General features: G+C 43.0%; 1 protein-coding gene across 1 annotated transcript in view; it reads right to left on the bottom strand.

Moving 5' to 3' along the window:
• LOC139638755 (testican-1-like) overlaps positions 1 to 24,118 on the bottom strand; it is a 99,856-nt gene that overhangs the window by 29,381 nt on the left and 46,357 nt on the right. Inside the window, exons 3-4 of the mRNA XM_071512779.1 lie at positions 19,265 to 19,310; positions 8,400 to 8,480 (exon numbers count right to left, since the gene is read on the bottom strand). Coding sequence (XP_071368880.1) covers positions 8,400 to 8,480; positions 19,265 to 19,310 — 127 coding nt within the window. The remainder of the gene's footprint in view (positions 1 to 8,399; positions 8,481 to 19,264; positions 19,311 to 24,118) is intronic.

Below are 24,118 nucleotides of genomic sequence, written 5' to 3'. Positions count from 1 at the left end.
TGTTATTTGAAAAATGAGCATCACTTTCAGGCTTTGATACACTAATTAAAAAGGTGTTTCTCCTGTTTCACCTGGGGGGAATGCAGAGAAAGAAAGAACCAGATTTGGAGGGTATAAAATCCCCTTCTCTCTGCTTTGTGAGCGTTCCTCTGGGTGCGACTGTTTGGCCTGCGAGAGGCACTGGAGCGAGGGATGACAGAGAGGAATGATGGACGGATGAAAGCACAGAGAGAGCCTCTGGGAGGATGGAGTGATAGAATGGAATTAAACATCCAGAAAATTAATTATTGAAAACATGGCAAAATAATATCAGTGTGGATGTAACTGAGGAACAGGGAAAATAAACAGAGGCCATTTCAGATTGAATGTCAGGGAAGAAACCCCAGTGGCTTATGGGAATAAAATGTCTGGAGAGAGAGAGAGAGAGAGAGAGAGAGAGAGAGAGAGAGAGAGAGAGACAGAGAGAGGCTACTGGCTATTGCTTACAAACTGAATATTCATCACTGTCACACAGCCATTATACACACACGCGTGCGCCTGCACACACACACTCACACACCATTGTGAAAGCCATGCCTTTCCCTGAAAAGAAAACAGTTTTGTGAAGCTGTTGCTGGCAGCAAAGCTTTTTAAAGGAACACTATGAAAGCAAAACCAAATGGCCTTTGGGAGGAAGCTTCAAAGCAAAGGAGCAAGTTACACTTAAGGAGTGGGTGAGACAGAGGAGGAGAATCTGTGCATTCAAGGGAACACATTCATTTCTGGTAGGACATGCTAATTGTTTTTAGTACACATACACACACACACATACACACACACTCATACATAGCACCTGCACTTATAAAGACTGTAAATGTACATGAACTGTTCTGCTTGTGGAGGTTTACAATTCTGATCATCATCATGAAAAAATCCATTGTGTGGCAATGACACCACCAAACATTGGGGTGACGGCCCACCAGCGGTATGCATGCAAACACACACACACACGCGCACACACACACACACACACACACACACACACACACACACACACACACACACACACACACAGACAATGGCTGACGTGGATGCTGGAGTCTCCATCTTTATCCACCCAGAAAGAATAGGAATATCTAGTATTTCTTCTGCTCAGCCAATAAAGACCACTGAAGGGTTTAATTCCTGAATGCTGTATCAAATTTTTTTTTTTGGGGGGGAATAAATAAATAAAAGAAAGAAAAAATTGCTACCCAAAATGCATCATGAGTCAATATTTCAAAAACACAGACAACTATGCTCAAAAACAAAATTATTTTGTAAGCAATAGTCTTCAGATGATTTGAACAGCAACCTGCAATGTGCTTTACTTTCATATCGGCACTTATTTTGTGAGAATAGGATTTTGTTTTTCAAATGGTGGATATGTCATTGTGGAATAAAACTCCTCATTTGAATCACAGTCAAACTCATCCACTGCTTTTGAGCTATTTTAGGCTGGCCGATTGTGGTAGGCAGCGGTAGATTTGGTTTGTTTGCGGCTGCACAGGAAGGTTTTTATTTTTTTCCCTTGTTGCTTTTCTTCACACTTGTACATTTCAAGTGGTCTCTTCCGTTCAGCACTCTTCACACTGACTCTCAGAGAAAGAGAAAGAAAAAAAAAATCCCCCCTAAGCTCTCAACTGGCCATGAGCTGCCGATAAACAAGGACTTGGTGTCAGTTTGACCTTTAGTTCTGCCCAGAGGGGTCACAATGAAAGACCACATGCTTGACTTACAACCTGGTTCTGCGGGTCATTGACAGACTGTGGTCTCCGCCTACACACACACACACACACAGACACACGCACATATGCACATATGCACACACACAGGTGGATGACAGATCTGGCCTCTTGCTTCACCTTCAGTGTCAGCGATAATTAAATATTTTCTCACTGCCCTAGACTGAGGCGCTCATTAATCCTGAAGCTGAGGGGTGTGCGTGTGTGTGTGCATTTGTGTGTGTGTGCATTTGTGTGTGTGTGTGTGTGTGTGTGTGTGTGTGTGTGTGTGCGCGCGTGTGTCTGTGTGTGCATGAATGAATCTATGAGTGGATCAATGAACTGTGTCTCTCCTCTCCTCTTCTGTCTTTCTCCTCCTCCTCCCCTCTCCTCTCCTCCTCCCCCCCCTGTCTTTCTCCTCCTCTCCTCTCCTCTCCTCTCCTGTCTTTCTCCTCCTCTCCTCTCCTCTCCTCCCCTCTCCTCTCCTGTCTTTCTCCTCCTCCTGCTCTCCTCCTCCTCTCCTCTCCTCTGTATACCTACCTGCAGTAAACATTGTCCTCTTGATGTTCCCAAGCCTTCAATCAATGTCAATTCCTTAATCAATCCGTATTCCTTTCTTATATCTTTATAGTACCCCAAAAATACTGTCTGTAACTGAATTGATTGAAATGAATGAAAACTATTATTAACTGTTCATACCACAGCATTTTATTATTGTGTTACTCCAAAATTGTACACACACATAACTGCATGCTGAGAGGTTATGATGCAACATAGTTCACCTCCTCTCGCTAACGTTGCCACGCTCACTCTGCTGCTGCACGCTTCATCTGCAAGACAACTGCTCCCGTGCTGCGAACTGAACACTCTGGAGATCACCAGACTTCACAGTTACGCAGCAGATGAGGGAAGAATGCAGAGCAAGACGAATCAATAGGGAATTCAAAATTGCACATTTTGTTCCATTTAAAGGGGGAACGTTAGTTATGTTACCATAACCCCAGATTCTATGAGTATAGGCGTAGCCCTCTAAGAGATGTCGCTATTGGTTTTATCCCTCTCGCGCATACGCATTTTCTTTCCCGCCACTTACGCTACAATGGCTACACTCAGGTCCTCAACTATAGAATATACAGCATTGGGACCTGAGCTCTGCTCCCAAAAGCCAGTAATTTCTTCGGCCAATGTCGGTGGAGCAGGGGGCCTAAGTCTTAGAGGTTATGGTAGTTATGGTAACATAACTAAAGTTATGGTAACATAACTAACGTTCTATTTTGTATAGGCTTCGCCCTCTAAGAGCTGTCGCTATTGGGTTAAGGGTGAAGCTGATGTAGTCAATGCCCACTGAGACACCAAGGACCTCAAGCAGAGAACATACACCAGTTCACAACCCTATAATGCGAAGCGTAATAAGGCAGGAAAACACCGGCTGTGCCATGGTTGACCTCATGTCAACCTTGTGTGGAAAAAAAAGACGAGTGATAGAACACTCGCTCCACACAACCCTGCCGTTACAGAATGTGAGACGTTGATTACGTATCGTAATGATCCCTCATGCAGCCCGTGATGATTGGATTGGGCGCACCGTTTGGCATCTGCGTAAAAACGCCAGATCTGACAACGCGTCATCTGCGGTCTAGCACATTTAAGACTGAATGAGTCAGGGAGGACTCAGAAACATCGCGCAGATAGAAACCTATGAAAGGGCACGGAGAAGCCCAAGATGCCACTGCGCAGATGTCTGCCACCGCCATCCCTCTGAGGAGGGCCGTAGATGATGACAAGGCTCTCGTGGAGTGCGCCCGGCGCCCTGCGGCGGCTCGGCTCCCGCCGCACTGTAGGCTTGTGTGATGGTATCACATAGCCAGTTTTTGACAGAGCCGAGCCTTGTGAATGCCCTCTGTAATGAACAAACAGCTGCTGTGTCTGTCGGATGTTTGCTGTGCGCAAAACATACTGAGACAAAGCGCGCGCTGGGCAGACTCGGTGAGACGCCTCCTCTGCCTCATTTCTTTGAGGCGGGGGGAAGCACCCCTCGAGGGAAATAATTCTTGACCGAAAGGAGTTTGTTAGGACTTTAGGTGTGAATGAGGGATTTGGCTGTAAAGTCGCTGCGCTCCCGTCCTCTCTAATAGAAAGGCAGGATGGTGAGACCGACAGCGCGCATAAGTCACTCACTCTCTTAGCCGATGTCAGGGCTAGGAGGAGCGCTGTTTTCAGGGATAGCATCTTGAGAGAGATTTGGGCTATCGGCTCGAAAGGGGGACCCCCCAGAGCGCACAACACCAGAGGTAAATCCCACTGCGGAGCTAGAGAGCGCACGACAGGTTTCTGTCATCTGACTCCCTTTAAAAAGCACTTCACCAAGGGATGCGCAAAAACTGAGCTCTCGTGGCAGGATGAAATGGCTGCAGCATACGCTTTGATTGTAAATGGAGCCAAATCGTTATCTACCAGTGTCTGAAGGTAGGTTAACACGAGAGGCAGAGGACATGACGTGGGATCTGAGCCTCTCTCCACACACCAGCGCTGAAAAGCAGACCATCTACCCGCATAACACGCTGTAGTAGAAGGGGCTCTCGCACCTTGGATAGTGCGCACCACCGCAGGGGGCAGACCTAACCTTTCCAAGCGCTCCCGTTCAGCGGCCAGGCCCACAGTTGTTGGCCTATTACGGGGAGGTGGAGGATCGCACTGTCCAGCTGTGACAGTGCTGCCATGGTTTCCCCGCCAGCAGCTGCACCATGATTGGGAACCAAGACGCGCTCGTGTGTTCTGGTGCCACCAGAATAACCGCTAGGTTCTCCTCCTGAACGCGCGCTAAGAGACGAGAAATCAGGGGAACTGGGGGAAACGCATAAAGGAGAGCCCTGGGCCACGGCCGGTGAGAGAAGGCATCCACTCCCAGTGGGGGATTGTCTCGTGCGTTCATGGAGAACCACAGTGCGCATTGCGCATTATCTCGTGAGGCGAACAGATCCACCTTCACCTTCCCGAACCTGTCCCACAACATCTGAACTAGTGCGAGACATCAAGTCCGCAGCGCGGTTCTGTACCCCCGGGATGTACACCGCTCTGATGGAGAGCAGGTGTCTGTGAGACCACAGCAAGAGGCTCCAGGCTATCTCCAGCAGCCGGGCTGAGCGCACACCGCCCTGATGGTTGATGTATGCTGCCGCTGTCATGTTGTCTGTCCTCACTATGACATGCCTGTTTGTCAGCATCGGAACAAAGTGCTTCAGCACTTTGAGCACCGTGGACAGTTCCAGAGAGTTTATGTGGAGGGAAGGAGGATTCTCCCATTTTCCCCCCACAACTTGAGACTCGCACATCCCTCCCCAGCCGGAAAGAGATGTGTCTGTGTACACCGATATGTGTGACGTCGCTCTCCTGAGGGGAAACCCCTGTCGATGGGACATGAGGGGTTTTCCAGTATGCCAGGTCTGACTGCAGCGAGGGAGGGATGGACAGCATGGGTCTTCTGTGCCGTATTGGGTCGAGACGCAGGCGGCTGAACCATCTCTGAATTTTCCTCATATGGAGGAGTCCAAAGGGAACCACCACTTGCAGACATCATGCCTAGCAGACGCATCACAGACAGCGCCGTCACCACTCTGTGAGGTGCGATGTGAGACAGCAGAGAGCTTAGTGCATCCAGCCTGGCTGGGGACAGGTGGATGACAGATCTGGACACACACAGGTGGATGACAGATCGCGGTGAAACGACTTCTTCATCTTCTTCTTCTTCTTCTTGACTGCTTGATCGCTGAAGAAATTTTGGGAGCAGAGCTCAGGTCTCGACGCTGTATATTCTATAGTTGAGGACCTGAGTGTAGCCACTGTAGCATAAGTGGCGAGAAAGAAAATCTTCAGACTGCGCATGTGCGAGAGGGATAAACCCAATAGCGACAGCTCTTAGAGGGCAAAGCCTATACGAAATAGAACAAGTAGGTTTTTACTGCCCCATAGCACAAAAAGACCCTGATATATCTGCAGGGGTGGTTGATCAATACCAATGACTCAATGATTACTTCGCCAGGTGCTGGCTTTCAGAACTTACATTCTGGCCCACGCACCCAATTTAAAGGCCATGTTTTAATGGCTTTTTGTGTTCAACTGTTTGAGTTTTGGTTGGCCCCTTTGAATTATATTGGAGAGCAGCGCTCCCTGCAAACTGAAAAGTACATAGCTTGGCCGTGAAGTAATTGATGAAATTTTTATCAGAATCGATCGCCATGATGGCAAAAACTAAGGAAAATAACAGGAATTATCCTTTAACACCTATGCTTGGACTGTCTGACTCACAAATGCCAAGATGTACCGAGAAAACAAGACTATTTCTTCAGCCTGACTATCTGTAGGTCCATACCTGACTATTTTGTGATGCTACTGTAATTGTTGGAGTTGTCAACCTGTGTGTATGTGTGCATGCGTGCATGCCTGTGTGTGTGTGTGTATGTGTGTGCACATTCAATTCACATTTTTTGCTTGTAGGACACATTGCGTTGCTGGACTCTTTTAGAAGCCACTTGGAGAATGTCAATTCATGAAACCAGACAAGGCCAATCCAGGACACACACACACACACACACACACACATACACACACACACACACACTGCCTGAAGGTAAATCCAGAGGTGAGCAGCATTCATCTCATTAGCATCACCTCTATCCACTGTAGCAGAATAACCAAGGAGAAACAGAAGCATGGAAAGCCGAGGAGGCGCAGGGTCGATTGGTCACATTTCTCATTCAGCGGCACTAACAGAGAGGCTGCACCAGGCGGAGCGCTGCGCTGCTGTGACGCTCTACCTGCTCAGAGCAGCCAACTCTGTAGCGTTCTGATTATCCATTGCCCTAATTTCATTGCATATTTCTGATTCATTAAGCCTCAGTAATATTGTTTTAATACATTCTATGTAAATCATCATAACCTGGGCCACAGGTTATTTAACATTTAGCTAGTTAGTTACCATAAAACTGAATATTGCTCTTGGATATTATATGGTTGGACAACTAATTTGTTTTATATCACCCAAATCACCAAATTTGATTTTAGACATTCCTCAGGATTGGCATGTAAGCTATGTGCTAAATAATTTGATGGTATACCACTAGAAACAAAGTACATTTTTCACAGCACAGCACAGCACAGCCAGTCAATTGACTTTGAAGGGCGCATTCACTCGATGGCAGACGCCTGTTGGCTCCAGTACAGCTTGGCTGTGAGATCTATCAAGTGGACAAGGAGACTGTTAGTAAAAATATGAACCACAGATGGATTCAATCAACTTTCAAACTGCCTCAAATTTCTCCTATGATACGAGCCTGACCAAAAAGAAATTAAGGGCACATTTGTCACACATTGACCCTAACATCTATGTTAACAAGTGCAAATCTGCACTGTAGAGCATGGCTTTGATGCATACTGATTGATGTTACAGTGCAGCAAGATGGTGATCCATGACGGTAGCTATAGAACCAGTGCAGCAAGATAGTGATCTTTCACCACCACACATCATCCAGCCAGGATAAATTGCGATAAGAGCGCAAGTATTTCGTGCCACATGTTAAAAAGGACATGTATGTAAAATAGGGCTATGTGCTGTAAAGCCATCCACTTCAAATCTCGTCCATGATAGGCACATGACCAAAAATAAATTAGCTGGATTATTTGGATTTGGATTCCCTACACCGCACTCTGCAGAACACATTTGATTGTTTTCCTGAGAATTGAGTAGCAATGCTGTTCTACCAAAACACAATTTTATGAAATTCATTATCTCTTGCTGTATACTGAGAATAAACAAATGAAATAGATTTCATATTACATTTAACAAACAAAATCTACAGAAGATTTCAGCCAATTATGTCTAGATTAGTTTGTTAGCCCAAAAGCCTGAACTGAGGCCATGTTAGCCTTTGTAATTACATGTTACTATAAATACTCTACTGTTGTTTTAAGGAGGTCGATCTTTAAACCAGCGTATTACTGCCCACACGTTAACTGCTGCTAAATCCCATATTACAGCTTTCATGTTAGCATCCACTAACAGACCATGATGTTAGGATTGAAGCTAGCTGGCTAAAGCTCCATATTACTGAGGGGCTAGCTTTGATCCTCCTGTGTGAATTAACCATGCTTTATCTGACTCAGATGACAGGCTGTGGGCTTGGTTATCTCTCTCCTCCATACTGACATCTCTCCACACTAGCTGAGACAGGGTGGAGTGATAATTGTACCAAATGCTGTTGTATTATACTCACATGTCGATAGCTATCACTTCTTAATGGGAACTGCAACTAAAACAGCGTCATTGCAGAACAATTTCAATTTAGTATAAAGTTGAGCTACAGATCTGTTGTGGAACAAGGACTCTCTATCAAAGCAATTATCTCGTATTAACCTGCCACCCTGGAACGATGTAACTTTTTTGATCAGACTCAACAATACAAGACGGATACCAACCCAAAACAACTCGGATCATTTTAGTCCAAGACACAGAGAGTTTAGATCTGGCAGTGGCAACAGGAACAGAATGGAAACTTAACACCAGACAATTTTGGCTGGTGGCTGAAAAGTTTGTCATTTCCACCAATGATTGGAGAAAAATAATTCCCCACCCTGGTGAATAATGTTAGTGCCCACACTCACCATCCTGTACTGTCTTCTTGGCTGAGCCGGAGTGGGCTTTGGTTCCTGGTTCTGCATGTCTGCCGGGCTGGGCCTCTCTCTCTAGAACACACAGCCAACACAACCAGAATAACTCCAATAATCTACATGTGCTTAATTTTTTTATTATTTTTTTTACTATATTGTCTAATCTACCCAAAGCAAGACTTCTCTGTACTAGGAAAATGAGCAAGTAATGCATATTATAGCTGTACAAAAATACAAATACATCACTAAAAAGCTTCAACAGAGTTGAAAGTAAACATACATTTTCCTAACTCCTTGGAACAGTTATTAACAAAAGATGTCTGAAATAAGACAAAGCAGAGAAAACTGGCTAATTATTTGAGTTCATTAGCACACAAATACATAAAAATGTTAGATAGATAGATAGTTAGATAGATAGATAGATAGATAGATAGATAGATAGATAGATAGATAACGACTTTATTAATCCCTGATGGAAATTCAAATTGTTACATTTTGACTACTACAACATGCAAATGTAGCCTATATGTGCAACGCAGCATGTTGTACAGTATATGTGCAAATTGTTACATATGTTACACAAGTGTGTATGTGTTGTTACATATGTTACACAAGTGTGTATGTGTTGTTACATATGTTACACAAGTGTGTGTATGTGTGTTATTACTTATATTACACAAGTGTGTGGGCGAATGCGTGACTCATTAAAAAGTTTAATGGCAGCAAGCAGAGCGAGCAGGACCAGCCTGTTAATACAGCCTGTATATTTTGATCTTTTAATCTTTCCACAGACATTTAGAGATCCAAAGCCAGACCCAGTGGTGCACTCAGTGACACAAACAGAATAATTATTTTTTTTTCGGTTGAAAGGAATAATTATCACAGCATCATTACCAAATTACACATGAAACAACTGGAAGCAGCCAAAGGAAGGCAAAGTAACGCAACTGTCCCTCTAGACACAAGAGGGAGGCAGCAGAATGGAGCAGCCAGACACAAAGAGGTACAGGGAGTTTTTCATGTCTGTCTGTAGGCTGAGACTTTAACAACCTGAGATGATTTAACTTCCTAATTCATTCACCTCCTTTATTTATTAGCCAGCAAAGCTTTTTTGCAGGTACTGATGAATCTGTTAATCTTTATTCTGCACTCTTTCCCCTGGAGAATCAGGTAAAAGCACAGCCGCTTTGTGAGAGAATGGTATAGGAACGGGAAAGGGAAGAAGGTTTGCAGATGTGTGGCAGGGCCAACTTTTTTTTTTTTTTTTTATTTGCCCTCTATTATCATTGCCTCCCGTCTTCCCTCTGTTCATTATTCTTCTCCTCCTTCCAGCCTCTCCCTTCTACCATTCCTCTCCTTTCCTCATTATGGGACGTCTTTCTTATCTCTAAGTTATCCTCTCTACAGGCAATCTCTTTAAAGTCCTCTCTGTGGGCCTTGTCTCTGTATATCTTTGTATCTCCCTGTCCCTCCCCCCCTCCCTCCCTCCCTCCCTCGAGAGCCTCTGTCACTTCGACATCCTGGCATTTAGCCTGAAGGCTGCTATGATCGCTACGGCAAAGACTCTCTCTGCTCTGCTCATTTCCTCCGAAGTTTGTTTATCCTAATTTACCGTGATCATTGCCTCTCTATTGGCTGGTGGTGAGCCGAAAGGGCAGGAAGACGCACACGCTCCCTTCGCCTGATCTAGTGCTTTGTTTACCTCGTCTCTTCGCAGGGTCGGAGCTCCATCGATTCACAGCTTCATTTCGGCCTGAGCTTGTGCTTGTTGTTGGATTTGGTTCTGCCTTTGTGAACTGGAAGTGCAGGCCAGTAGAAACCCTGGGTGAAGATTCACTCTACTCACCGTTGCTGCCAACATCACCTTTTCTCAGTCGCCATTTCTCTTGGCCCCTACAGTCCCTAGTGACCGCCCACTAGTCACTTTCCCCAGTCTTTCCTCTACACCATCCATTCTTCTCTATCTTCTGTCTCTGGCTAAATAGGAATTAGATTGCTTTGGCTGACATGATTGGGCTTCAGCTGCTTGCTAAATTAACAATACCCTTGGCATGAGTGAGTGCGTGTGTGTCTCCTTTCTCCGTGTCTCAGCAGGCTCCATGTATCGTTGATTATCGTCTGCGTGTGGGTGTGACTGGTTAATTTACTGTCTGCGCCTGAATCTCTGCGGCATGTATGTGCGTGTTCGTGCCGATAGTTCCATTTATGTGCTGAGACTCATCACTTGCGAGCGCTCGCCCTCTGAAGCAGGGAGATAAGAGCCGAGCCGAGGGTTGTGCATATCGACGTTGAGTCGCTTTATATGATGTGGCCAACAAGCCATTAAAATCAGAGCAGTAAACAATATTTAGAGAATGCCTGGAGAGCAAGCTACAAATCCTCAGCACATTACACTGGAATAAGATATTTGTTCTTGCTCCAACTCGCACTCCATCTAATACACTGTACAGACCTGAGGTGCTCGCTGTTTGTTGTCCTATTTGTCTCTTTTCTTATCAGTCTTCTTCCTAATTATTTTAGCTCCTTGAGGCGCAGATCAAAGATTTTTATATCAATGTATTAAGAACAAGGGATGGAGTGATGCAGGTGGTGAAAGAGTAAAGGATGGACTGATGAGGAGGAAGAGTAGAAAGGGAGAATATCCTCAGAGAGACAGGAGGTTAGTGAGTTAGAGAAATAGCTGGTGAAATAAATAACAACAGTGAACTCTCTCCGCTGGGGAAAGACAATTGTCTCATCTAATCAGTCTGATTGGCAATTTGGAAGCAGCAGATTTTTGAGGTTTTGTTGTGGCCGCTGCTGCCAAAACACAGAGTGCATTAGACATGAGTTCTGTTTCCCCTGCCAAAATGGTTGCTATAACAACCACTGATTCACTATGTACGCTAATTGGGCAAACGGACAGGAGCAGTCACCACCTGAAAGTTTGAAACTTAACTTTGATCAACCACATCTCTCTCTCTCTCTCTCTCTCTCTCTCTCTCTCTCTCTCTCTCTGCCAGTTTGACTCTCCTGTGCTCTTCTGGACTGGTTGTGATATGGACCACTGCCTGCGATTTGTAATCCTCCCGTTGACTCTCACTGGATAATGCATTACAAATCACAGCCTTACAAATCTACTGGACATGCCCATATACAAGAGCCCAGAATGAAATCACAGGTCCAGAATACTGATTCTAACATCGGCCTTCCTGACAAGACGACTGTTATCTGCTGCCAAGGACTCTTCCTCTCTTGTCTCTCTGCTTAGGCTCAGAGGCCATTTCAAGGCAACGGTCCCAACCATTACAGATGGAGCAGAGCAGAAAATAAAGCAGGTCCAGAAAATCAGTCAGGAACAAATAAATTAATTGGACTTTGACTCGGCAGAGCAGACATGGAGGAAATTGAGTATTTTATCATTAATTGGACACTGGAATCCAACAGAAGCTGTGAAAATTAGCCCTAGCTGGACAAGAGGTGAGAGGGCATGGTGTGTGTGTGTGTGTAGGGGGGCTGGAGAAGCCCTGGTTCTACAATCTACAGTACTAAAACAAAGCTTAATTACTTTATGAAGAAAATGTCCAGATGCTACCATCTAGAAGGCCAAAGTTCAGCTCATTCAAGGCAAGAAAACAGTTTTGAAATGCATGTAAAGGACAGAAAGTGTGTGGCCATAAGCGTGTGGCCATATCAGACTTTAGTTTATGTGTGTGTGTGTGTGTGTGTCTGTGTGTGTGTGTGTGTCCTTGCATGAGTGCATGAGACCATTTGAGAGCGGGTCTTTTTTGCCTCATAAATGGGAAGACTGAAAGTAAATGTCAGGACATGGCTGATATTTTAATGGCTACAAGGCACCCACTCTCACTCCAGATTGCTGCAGTCAGTCAAAGGTGGGGGCACAGAGCAAAGCAACATCCATATATGGGTGTACTGTATGTGTGTTCTTCTGTGTTCAGGAGTGCATTGTGCGTATGTGTTTACATTAAAAAAAACATAAATATGGGATCTGTGTGAGTGTGTGTGCTTATATAGTTTAGCTGGAATGGCAAAAGGAGCCTTTCCCTGTAATGGTCGACTGGCTCAAGTACATTCCTGTCCTAGCATTCACCATAGTAACAGTATATTGTAGAAAATGGTGCATATACAGTATGGAAGAACAGGATGGGAAAACATTACAAGAGATTGGATGTATCCCCAGTCAGGACACATGAAATAAGATTAGGATGAAAAACTTGTTTACAGTTTTACTCACATTTCACCCTCTTCATGAAGCTCAAAGCTTTTTGACATGCTGCTCATATCGTCTCGCCAAGTGCTGATCTACAATCAGTCTCAAACGGACATGCTTCTGGTGTCTCAGACTGCGTCTAAACCTTAAAGACATGAAATCAGCCTCTGGCACTCAAAGTAAAGTTTTATCCTCTTCTACACGATATGACTCCTCACTCGCTGGTCCAGGATCAGCTTTGGGGTGTGTGGCAGATCATTTTCCTCCTGAAGCCCTGTGGGATCTGATCTGAGTTCAGCAGATGTCTGACTAAGGCACCTACAGGGCAAAGTAGGCTATCTGGGATATAGGCCAGTTTCACCTCAGAGCTGCTTGTCACCTTAACACCTCCCAGAGGGGGACACACACACACACACACCCAAACACACACACACACACACACACACACACACACACACACACACACACACACACACACACACACACACACACATAGTTACAGAACTATATGCTGCATTACAAAGGATTATTCATTTTGCAATCTGTCCTCACACACACCAGAGACAAGTAGGGCTATGAGAAGCTTGAGTATTTGTGGCATTTCTATAGAGCTATTCAAGGTGTCAACTGGGTAAAACTGGAGCGTTACATCTGACAGCCATGATAATACTGGTTTGTTTGGGTTGAATCCACTGGCAGTCCCTCGGACATGGGCAAGGAAACCCTGTAGCACAGGCTGTAATAGTAACGGTGGTAAATGTGTTGACATCTGTCATGACTAAGCCTTCTTTCTCAGGGAAAAGGAACATGTTACAGTCACACACACACACACACACAGGCCATGTAGGAGCTGTGGTACGCTGGGCTCTCAGCTCTGTTTTCTCCTGCTGTCAGTTGTGGTTCAGTCCACAGCTCAGAAGGGAAACATGCTGAAACAGAGCTGATGCCGTCAGTAGCCCAAGGCTGGAACCCACCCAGTGATTGGAGCAGTCACTACCAGAAGCCTCTCTGCTGTAATGCACCCAGAGTACAATATGTACTAAAGTTACAGCATGATGTGGATGTGGAGACTGACAGCTGACTGCTTGTGAAAGATGTGAGTGTAACCAGCTATATACAGTAGACTTTGACTGTATCCAGCTATAGACTTAGCCCACAAGATATGGGCTAAAACAGTGCAGCCTTTCAGTGAGGAACAAACCAGTCCAGGTGGTGATGCTAGTGATTATCTTGCCAAAGCTGCCTTCAGCTAATTAACTGACTGGCTATTTGTCTACGTGGAATGGGTTTGTTTGAAATGAATGTCTGTTTGTTCGAAAGGAAGCTATTAATTTGATATAGCTATTTTGGAAAATTGAACTGTTTCCATTTCAAGTTACTGCCTCAGCCAAATTGCGTGGCTAAACATGTTAACTAGCTAGCCAGATGACGCTTTCAGCTAGCACAAGGTAGGCACACCTGTTCATTGTTTTCACCATCCAATATCATGCTCTGTGGGTTTTAGCCTAATGTGCAGTAGCATGTTACTATACAAATACTATCCACTACAGCATTACTATAAGTTTAGGTGTATATTTGCACTTTGTAGGAGAGTAGACTTGTTTCAAGAAGTTAATTGAACAGTGCAGATCTGCAGGTTGGAGGGTTCAGGATGTCACACATGAGACACATGAGCTTGTCAGTGACTCATCCTGACAATATTTCTGTCACTGTGCTACAGCCAAAACAAGTACGCAATGTAAATTTGATAGTGCCTATTTTGTTTTCAAGAAATCTGATCTATTAGGCTACATAACTGTAATCTGAGTAATTTCAAATACTGCCTCTGAAAGTATCTTGATATAATTTACACCAGCCAAGTCAAGTCAGGCTAAATCAAATCAGCCAAATTCAAATGACAAAATATGCAAACGTAATTCAATATTTTTATTTCAAATACATTTCACTCAAATACTGCCAATCTCTGTAGTCAGTCCCTAGATCAGCTAGATAGACTTGAGAGTAGTCAGTAAAAGACTTTAATGAAGCCAGTTATAGTTGAACATAGATGTGCGCTATTTGTTATTATTCTTTACTCCTCATAAAGATTCTTTATTGAGTTACTGGGGCGCGGTGGTATTGTAACCCATGAGCAGTGTAAATATGCCTATCACATATAAAGAGCACATATCTGTTGAAACAATGGAAATGGAGCAGGGAGGGACAGTATGTTGGCGAATCTCTCTACTAGGGATTTACTGCAGGGCAAAAGAAGCTGATAAAAGAAGAGAGAGGAGAGACAAGGGAGCAATTAAGGAGACAGAATGTCATAATAACCAAACCTCTTAAAATATTTATGGAATATGTATGAAAATTACTAACAGCTAATTCCCACAGGCTTTGTTGTGTGTCTGTTAGTGTCAATGTAGTATTTTGATTCACCCCCAACCCATTGTTCATACAGGACCATCGTCATGTAATTTTCATCTGATGAACTCAATATGTCAGAAATAATAGAAAGCTCTCAAAGAAACCAGGAGTAGAGACAGAGAAACATACATATGGGGGGGGGGTTGATAGATGTAGCGAAATTAAAAGGAGGAAAGAGTGAAAAGGATTTGCTAAGACAGAGAGTAAATTGAAAGTCAGAGAGAGATGACAGAAAAGGAGAGAGAGAGAGAGAGAGAGAGAGAGAGAGAGAGAGAGAGAGAGAGAGAGAGAGAGAGAGAGAGAGAGAGAGAGAGATTGCAGTTAGGGAGAACCAGATGAAGCAGGGATGTGAGGTGTGGTGCTGGTTGTGTGTGTATGTTTGAGTAGGTGGGGATTGGCACTTTCAATACAATACCTGTAGTTTAGTTAATTGCATGCACAGCGAATGCTGAAAGAGTACTTTGCCACTTCTACATGACATAAAATATCTTACTTGCATAAACAAGGCAGGTATCGGGTAAAATAGGGACTGGTTTGTTTCATAAATGTCGGATGTTAACAAAGCAAACAGTCTCTACATAGAGAAAAAGCCTAACTATCTAAATTATTTTAGCTTAAAGCTTTAACAGATCATTAAAGCCGATCCAATATGACTACTGGGCTCAGAAAAGTATTGCTCTACATTCTGCTATGTTGGTTACCTTTAATGCACTGACCACCTGTATGGACAGCTACTACAGTGTTTCAATAGCAGGGAGTGTAATGGAGCATATCATAGGGAAGATAATTGTTAATAAAAATATTATCAAATATGGCAAATTATAGTCTTTTTCCAAACTCACAAACGCATTTATCAGTATTGAAAATTGCAAATGAGCCACAGCAAATTACGGAATTTTCACAGGATTTAAATGCCAATAATTATATACATCATTCTATTAAGGCACTGTGCAATATGCAAAATTATCCTGGTGTACAATGTGGCTGTACAGTGTAGAATATTGTACAATACCAGAAAAGCTATTAGCAAAACAAAGTAAAAAAAAAATGAAATCGAGTTTAATTGACTGCATAAAGAAATAGAGAACACTGATTTAGTAAAACAAACAGGAGATTGTGGCAGAAAAAGTCCCTGTTTAAACAGAAGGGTTGTAGTTTGAAACTGTGCCTGGCCTAGATTTCCTCACACAGAATGGATACAACAGAGTCGAGGGAAAACAGCAGCACAGAAACCAACAGTCTACATGGAAATCTTTGTCAACAATGCAATTCTGACAAATTAATAATAGCAATACAATGATGAGATGGACCATATGTTCGTTTCAGTGAGGGGAAGCAGCCAACTGGCTTAACAGGCTGTAACTGATTCTGAACTAGTCTCTGCTCTCTCTCAGAATCAGTGGGATCAGTTTGGATTCAAATAAATATTTACCACAGCTCAGTATCTACAATATACTACAAATCAACTGCCGGATCTCAGCCAAAACAAGTCAGTACAATATCAGCTCCACCACCTTGTGATCCAACTGATTTCACTGATTAGATGGAAATAGAACCATTAATCGTCAAGTCATTAATCAAGGTCCATCAACCTCCTTGCCTCTGATTAGTCTCCAAGGGCAACCAGTGATTGATCAGTCAAATTAAGATCAGCAGGGAGTGCTCAATGCTGGAATCCTTTGGGCCATACAAACCCCCAATCTAGGGCTATGGTCACACTTGTCATTTCAATATGATTTTGGAAATTTACCATACAGATAGTTTTTTTTATGAGATCACGTCACTCAGCATCCACACTTTCCCTGAAAATGCCCAATTTACATCTCCCATGGCTGTGTTTATTCAAATCTCTGCCTGCTTTATGACTGTCTGAGTGTTATTATCTGTTTCCTCTCTCATCCACACTCTTCATTGGCTCTCTTCCATCAAAACTCTAAAGGTCCTTTTTAGACAGAACAGTGATATGTGTCTTTGGCTGCCAAAGCTTTGTAAACAAGCTCAATAGCATTTATTTGTTCTAGAAAAGGAAGAAAGCCTTATCTTGACAACTTGACTAGTGTCTTTTAAAGTTGTGGTGCCTGCAGTTTGGTCTGTTGCCTCGGCTAATATGGCCCTTGACAGTATATGAGATACGGTACAGAAGTTAAAGAGGATAGTTAGCTCATACGTCAAGAGATGGCTTGGAGTCCCACGGTGTCGCAGTAGTGTGGCTTTGTATTGGAAAAGGATTCTGGTGCTACCTATATCTAGCCTCACAGAGGAGGTCATATGTGTAAAGGTGAGATTAAAAAATCATACAGACAGACTAAAAACAGCAAGTTAACAGTTTGAAGGGTGGCAGTGACAGTTAGGAGTGTGGCACCTACTGTGTCAGCCAGGTGAAAGTGTCACCCAAGGGTAGCAGTTCAGCCACAGTCACCGCTCAGCCATAATGACACGGTAAAGCTTGTGCAACAAAACCGGCAGGTGTTCCCAAAACAGACCGGATTGCTTTATTGATTCCCATTATCGATTCACAGTTTTTTTTTTGGGAACTAAATTTTTAATTTACCATGTAATTGTTTCACTCTCCGTTTGTCCCTGGTGTGCTGTGTGTGTGTGAGTGACTGAGAGGTGTAGTGATCTTGGTGGGAGCAGAGTTTCCAGTTCAGCTCACTGCAGCGGGGTAACAGTCCTCTTGTGGCTCAAGTGCTTAGCAGCAGAGTGAGCATGGCAAACATTAGAGAGAAGACTGCGAAGAAGATTGTAAGTGTGGCTGCACTTCCATAAAGACTGTAGTTTGTCTCCTACTGTCACCAAGCTGCTGTTCTCTTCAGCTACAAGGAATGTGAAACTGTCTTCCCCCAAGAACACACACTCTTGTCACTCCTACTATGTTAGCTTCATGTTGGTTTTGTTAGTATGTTGTTATAGTGGCTTGGTATCGTGATCTTATTCCTAACCTTCCCCGTACCCTAACCACAGCCCATATGCTAACTGGGGTCAACCCAAACCACGCCCCTTAGTACATCATTTTTTAGCATCTGAATCGGCCCTCTCTATGCTCTCCCTGGATTGTGGCACAAAGGATTGCAACATAACATCTTGTGAATTGGTAAATGCTAGCTGGTTTCTTTGGTCAGACGATGAATCTTTGTCTAGTTTATTTATTTAGTCCCTGGTTAAGACAGTGAAGCACCGTCTACTTTTGGAAACTGGAGAGTAACTCTAGAATTTGATCTACTGATGCTTGGCTGTTCTCATTAGGCCTAGTATCCACGAGGAGCTGGCCCAGATAAACCCGTTCAGCAAGTCTTTCCCTAAAGACCTACAGATACTGTGCTAGATGTGGAGAAACCAGGCTAGCAGATAAACTTGCGTCTCTGTGGTGCAATCCAGCAGGAAGACTTCAGTCTGTAGTGCTGTTCAGTGAGCTGTTTCTAAATGCCCAATCATCCACTTAAAGCTGTGTGCATGCGTTTGTGTGTGAGAGAGAGAGAGAGAGAGAGAGAGAGGGAGAGAGAGAGAGAGGGAGAGAGAGAGAGAGACAGAGAGAGAGAGGGAGAGAGAGACAGAGAGAGAAAGCGAGAGAGAGAGAGAGAGAGAGAGAGAGATTGTGTGTTTGTAATAATTGATGAGTTACTGGGGATCTAAGAGTAGGACACACTTTCGATTGATAAAGTGGACTTGGCATTGTTGCCATACTAATTCCATAAGCAGCACGTAACTGTGAGAAGTAACAGCAGTTGGCTATCTAAAAAAAGACGCACACACGCACATACCACTGTAAATGGATGGTTGGACAATTGGCAGCGGCTCACTGAACAGTACAATTAGTATAGGTTGAAGTCTTGCAATTTTAGACGCTGTAAGCTGTACCAGGAAAAGAGTGGGAGTGTAGCATGCATGAAGTAAAGTAAACAATATAATTTTGAAGCAACATTCAGAAACAAGTAAGTTTACTCCACACACTGTTGCACAAAGCCCAATTATGTCTCATTTCCGTTCCTTAAAGGAGCTGGCCCTGCGCTAACGTTGGCCGCCTACATTAGCGTGATGTGGAATGGTTTTCTCTAGCTGAAGATTATGGCTGTCTTGCCTTAATGGAGGACATATGGGCACACACACACACACGCCAGCTTAAGAAGTCTCAGAGGACTCACTGGTGAGTCCTATGGACACGCATAATAGACTCATATACTTGCATGAGCATGACTATAAGCATATATAAAGTCACACACACTAAAGCCACAGGTCTTACCTTGGTCTGCAGACTTGGCAGGAGCCCAGCTCTTGAAGTAGTCATCCTGAATAGAAACACAGCAGAAGAAACAAAATGATAATTCCATTCAGATAATATATATTTTGTAGACCAAATAGAAAATAGTCCAAATAGTAGACCAAACCACTGAGAAATCCTGCCCTCATTTTCCTCTCCTTTTGTTCCTCTTTCATGCTTTGTCTTTACGTAAAGGAGAGTGATTACAGTTGAAAAGGAGAAGATATTGATGGGGGGGGGGGGGGGGGGGCGGGTAGCCTAAAATTTCCCGAAATAGGACAGAAAGATGCACAGAACCCTGCAGAAAACAGACGGGGGAATAAAGAAAGATACGGGCTCAAGAACAGAGAAGTTGAACTAGGACAGGAACAGATTTGGTGTCAAGGTCAAAACCGGCTCCTGCACTGAACTGAAGGGCTCAGAGAGACGGACGGACTGAAGCAGAGAGAGACGGACAGAAAGCAGAGATAATAGGGTTGAAGACAAAGTGACAGAAGGAGATGGAGGTCTGTGGGGAGAGAGTAGGGATGTCCTGAATCCAAATACCAAATTCGTCAGAGCACTTTAAACTAATTTTGGTAGTCGTGGAGAAAACATATTCAACTAAAAATAACATTTGACTGCACTAGAGAGAAAAAGAGTTGCTTGTTCGTACACTTTTTGTTTGCTATGGGAATACTCTAATTATTTTGATTACTAATTTAGCATGGGCGAGGCCAATTTTCCCCTTGTTCTCGTCCCGGCGGCTCCGCTCCCCTGCTGGGCCGATAGCTCGTTTGACTGGGAGCGGATGAAGAATCCCTGTCCTGTGAGCGTCTGCTCAGTACAGCAGGGATGTTGTGTCTCCCCATCGCTCCAGACTGCCACCGCCACATGTGCAGGAGCTCGTCTTCACAGAATACAACTTAAACTGTTCCTCCCAGCAAAGCTTTTGATGTTTTATTTCATTTTTATGTACACCAGAATGTGCACATTAGACAAAAAAGCAAAAAACTTTTCATCTCTAAGATTGTTTTCCCAGTCCATAAATGTTCAGTGTGTCCCATGAGTGGGGGGTCGTTGGTGGGGTTCATCCAGTGGCACAGAATAGTTTAGAGTGAGGAAATCTATTTTGAATCATAAGACATTTTTTCAGTTTATAATTGACTGTTTAATGTGTTTGTTTGTGTGCGTACGTGTGTGTATGCGTGTGTTGGGGGCAGGGGTCATGGAGTTCATAGTTAGGTTGGACATTTTTTTTTTTAACGTTTCAGTCAAATTCTCTCTCTCTCTCTCTCTCTCATATTATTGTCCATTTTATTTTTCTGTCGTGACGGGGTTTCTACTATATTTTTTCCTCATAATGTTTTTCTGTGGTGTTTTTCCTTGTCTTCACCGAGAGTTTAAGGTTGGCGGTGCTAAGTAGGCTCAGCTCAGTGAGTCAGGTTAGCTTTGTTATGTCTTTCCAACAAGCTATTTTGTGTCTTGTGCTTTGTTCTGTTTTCTTGTGTTTTATTTTGTTGCATGCTGTATTGCATCATTTTGTTTTGTGATTGATTGTTGATCAGTTAGATCTAGGTTGATCTAGCTTGTGATGAAAAGCTTTATAAATAAACTTGACTTGGTTTGACTCACTCACTAAGCGACTCACTGACACACTAGTAACACAACTTTTAACTTTGGGACTTTTAACTCTTATACATATCTGTGGTGGGAATTCCAAATATACTTTGGTGCACTAGTACTTCCTGAACTGAACACAAATCTGATCCGTTTTTCCCCAAACTGGACAGTGTTACTACAGTATGAGTTTTATTAATCAACTATGTCTGGTTGTTTGGCACAAGTCGTTGGTGTTTTCAACCCTGTTCATAAAGTCCTATGTTCAAATGATCAAAAAACAAAATACTTTTGAATGATATGTTGGACTATGGGCTAAAGAAAAGAAAGTTTTCATTTAATCCTTAAACAGAATTTCAGTGTCTTAGACGTGATTAAAGCAATACTCTTGGGACTTGAAAATGTATGGATGTTAATATGATGACAAGAAATCATTTTTTCTCCATCTCACTGTTGAGGACGTTTCTGCACATAATTCTGCACATATCGTAGCGTTACACATGCACATATAGAAGCAACTAAGTTCTTGGCAACATGACTATTAGCATTGAGCCAAACACAAGCTCCATCTTAGACACAAAAACACATAAGAATACAGATTCATGCTCATCAGGTTTGTTATTTCACCAACTTATTCCCTTATTCCTATCCAGGGTCATGGGGGGCTGGAGCCTATCCCAGCATGCATTACGTGAAATCCAGGGAAACGCCTCGGACAGGTCGCCAGTTCATCACAACATGTACAGTATGTATGTACATGTTTTTCCCCAATTATTTTCAATGTATGTTGATGCATTTTGAGATGTGCTCATATAGCTGCAAATGTCGAAAATTAATCGAAAATGAGAATCAAAGTGTTAGTTTGGGCTCATTCAAGGGGGAATGGAGTCACTGATTTGCTGTTTTATTAATTTAAAATTTAATTACTTTTTAAAGATGAAGGCTAATTTATTATGCCATATTTGGATAGGTCTTTCCAAACACTTTCATTTGGTATTGGAGCTTAAACTAAGGAAATTATATGAAGGGCAAAAAGGTGGAATTTATTACCGGTAACAGAGTCACAGGAAAACAACACCTGTTTCAAATTCAATACTACACTCAGCAGTATTTTTCAAAATCAGTGTCCCTGCTAAATTAGCACAAACAAATTCATTGCTCAACATATAATCAAGTAAAATACTAGACACCGCTAATTAAATAAATTGGCATTCACTCTCTAGTGCCTCAATTCATACTGATTTCAGCCAAGACTGCCTGGACTTTATAAAACACCACTTGAAACCAACTCTAGATCATTTATTGGGGAGCTTCTGTTTTTTTTTTATTTATTTATTTTTTATATATATATATCTATTTATATTCAGCATGTGGCTTCAAGTCACAGTGTGAGTTAAATGCCACTGCTCCAAACACCTCTTTCCTCTGGGTTTGAGGTCTGGAGCAAGTGTTTATTTTATTTTTTTTGCCAAAAATATTCAGACAGAGAAATAACAAGTGTTATAAGGATGAAGATCTTTGTCTACTTCTTGTATAATAATACACACAAGGTCTAGTGTCAAGACTTACTGGGAGTAACAATTTTGTTTTACAAATTTGTGAAGTTGGTTTACATTTACAGATGCAGTCCAGACATAAATGTAATCACAAAAGTAAGAAATTTAATGCCAAGTGCAAAGGCTGAACTCATACCACATGTTAACTCTCTGAGCCATACAGAGATTGATCTGTGGTGATTTTCCTCAACATACGTCGAGTCGTGTATAATGAATGCATTAACATTCAAATTTTACTCTAGAAAAATGAGCAAAGCTCAAATGCAAGCTGCAATCTGACAGATTGAGAATAACTGTAAGGACAGATACATTTTGTATATCAAAGGCATCAAATCGAAAGAAATAGCTTCAATTTTGATAATAATATCTTCCTCCTAACCCTAAACCCCCACCCACATACACACACACACACACACACACACACACACACACACACACACACACACACACACACTTTGTGTTACAGAGGTAGCCATTAAACATCAGGAGCCAAACAAAACTGGAAAGCCAATCACCATGGCAACAAGTTAATGTTGCATTATACATTCTGGAATCTGTACACACATGTACACACACGCACACACACACACACACACACACACACACACACACAGCAGTGTTGTCTAGACGGTCTCAAGCAGCACCTAGAGAAAGCCATATGTGTGTCAGCAGGGAGTGAGGCTGTGGGTGTCTAAACCAGTCAGAGTTAACCTCTGGGCTGGAAAGCAGGGGCTCTACCTCCTTTATTATTGAATAACAGAGAGAGAGAGAGAGAGAGAGAGAGAGAGAGAGAGAGAAAGAGAGATAAAGAGAAAGAAAGAGGGAGAGAGAGAGGCAGCCAAATTAGGCAGCAACCTGAAAAAGTCCAGAAAAAAGGGACAGTTGATCCACTCAACCAGTCCCTGTTCTATAAATGACACTCAACCAGTCCCTGTTCTATAAATGACAACCGCTAAGATCCGAGCCAACGCTTTTGAAATGAGGTGATGGAACCTAATTAGTTTCTCCCTTTTCTCTCCTTTCATGTCCCCCCCCCCCCCCCTCTCTCTGTTATACAGTTTATGCTTTATGGGTATGAAAGTGTGAATTGTGACGTGCCAAGAAAATAATTCCTGCGGAGTTCTGACTGAAGCCAATACCATTTATGGCCTTACACTAGTGTAAGGCCATTACAATTTAGTGGGAGCCCATAATCTGTGATTCAATGACTTCCCCTGCTCTAAACACTCCATTCACATTATTGTCTGCTATGCAAATAGACCCTCCATTGTCAGCTTTAGAAATAAACATACTTTAGTTGAAGCTGTGGAAAACTACTACACACCCAGTTAGACCGGAGCCTTATTTATAAAACACACTCTCATCGACTACAAGTGCTGATCAGGGAGTGTTGAGTCTTTATTATCCTTGATGTGGGATTTTCTCTTACAGCAAATATAAAATGGCAAAGGCAAAATGCATGACATGGTAGAAAATAAAGGCAATACTTTGCACCTATACTGTATGTTATGTGTGTCATTCATGCTTCCAGGGCCTAGAGGTTCCTCTTGGGGGAAACCCATAAGTCCTTTTTCCCACCAGCATGACAGACGGCTACACTACCAGTCCAGCTAATTCACCTAAAAGATTCAGTGTCCTGACTGATAATACTGAATAAACTTGATATACTGTGATAGAAACT

This window comes from Centroberyx affinis, unplaced genomic scaffold, assembly GCF_046629955.1.
Source record: "Centroberyx affinis isolate AG114_WGS23_722 - 3 ecotype Tasmania unplaced genomic scaffold, CSIRO-AGI_Caff_v1 ptg006515l_1, whole genome shotgun sequence".
NCBI lineage: Eukaryota > Metazoa > Chordata > Actinopteri > Beryciformes > Berycidae > Centroberyx > Centroberyx affinis.
This window is presented reverse-complemented; position numbering and strand designations above follow the sequence as displayed.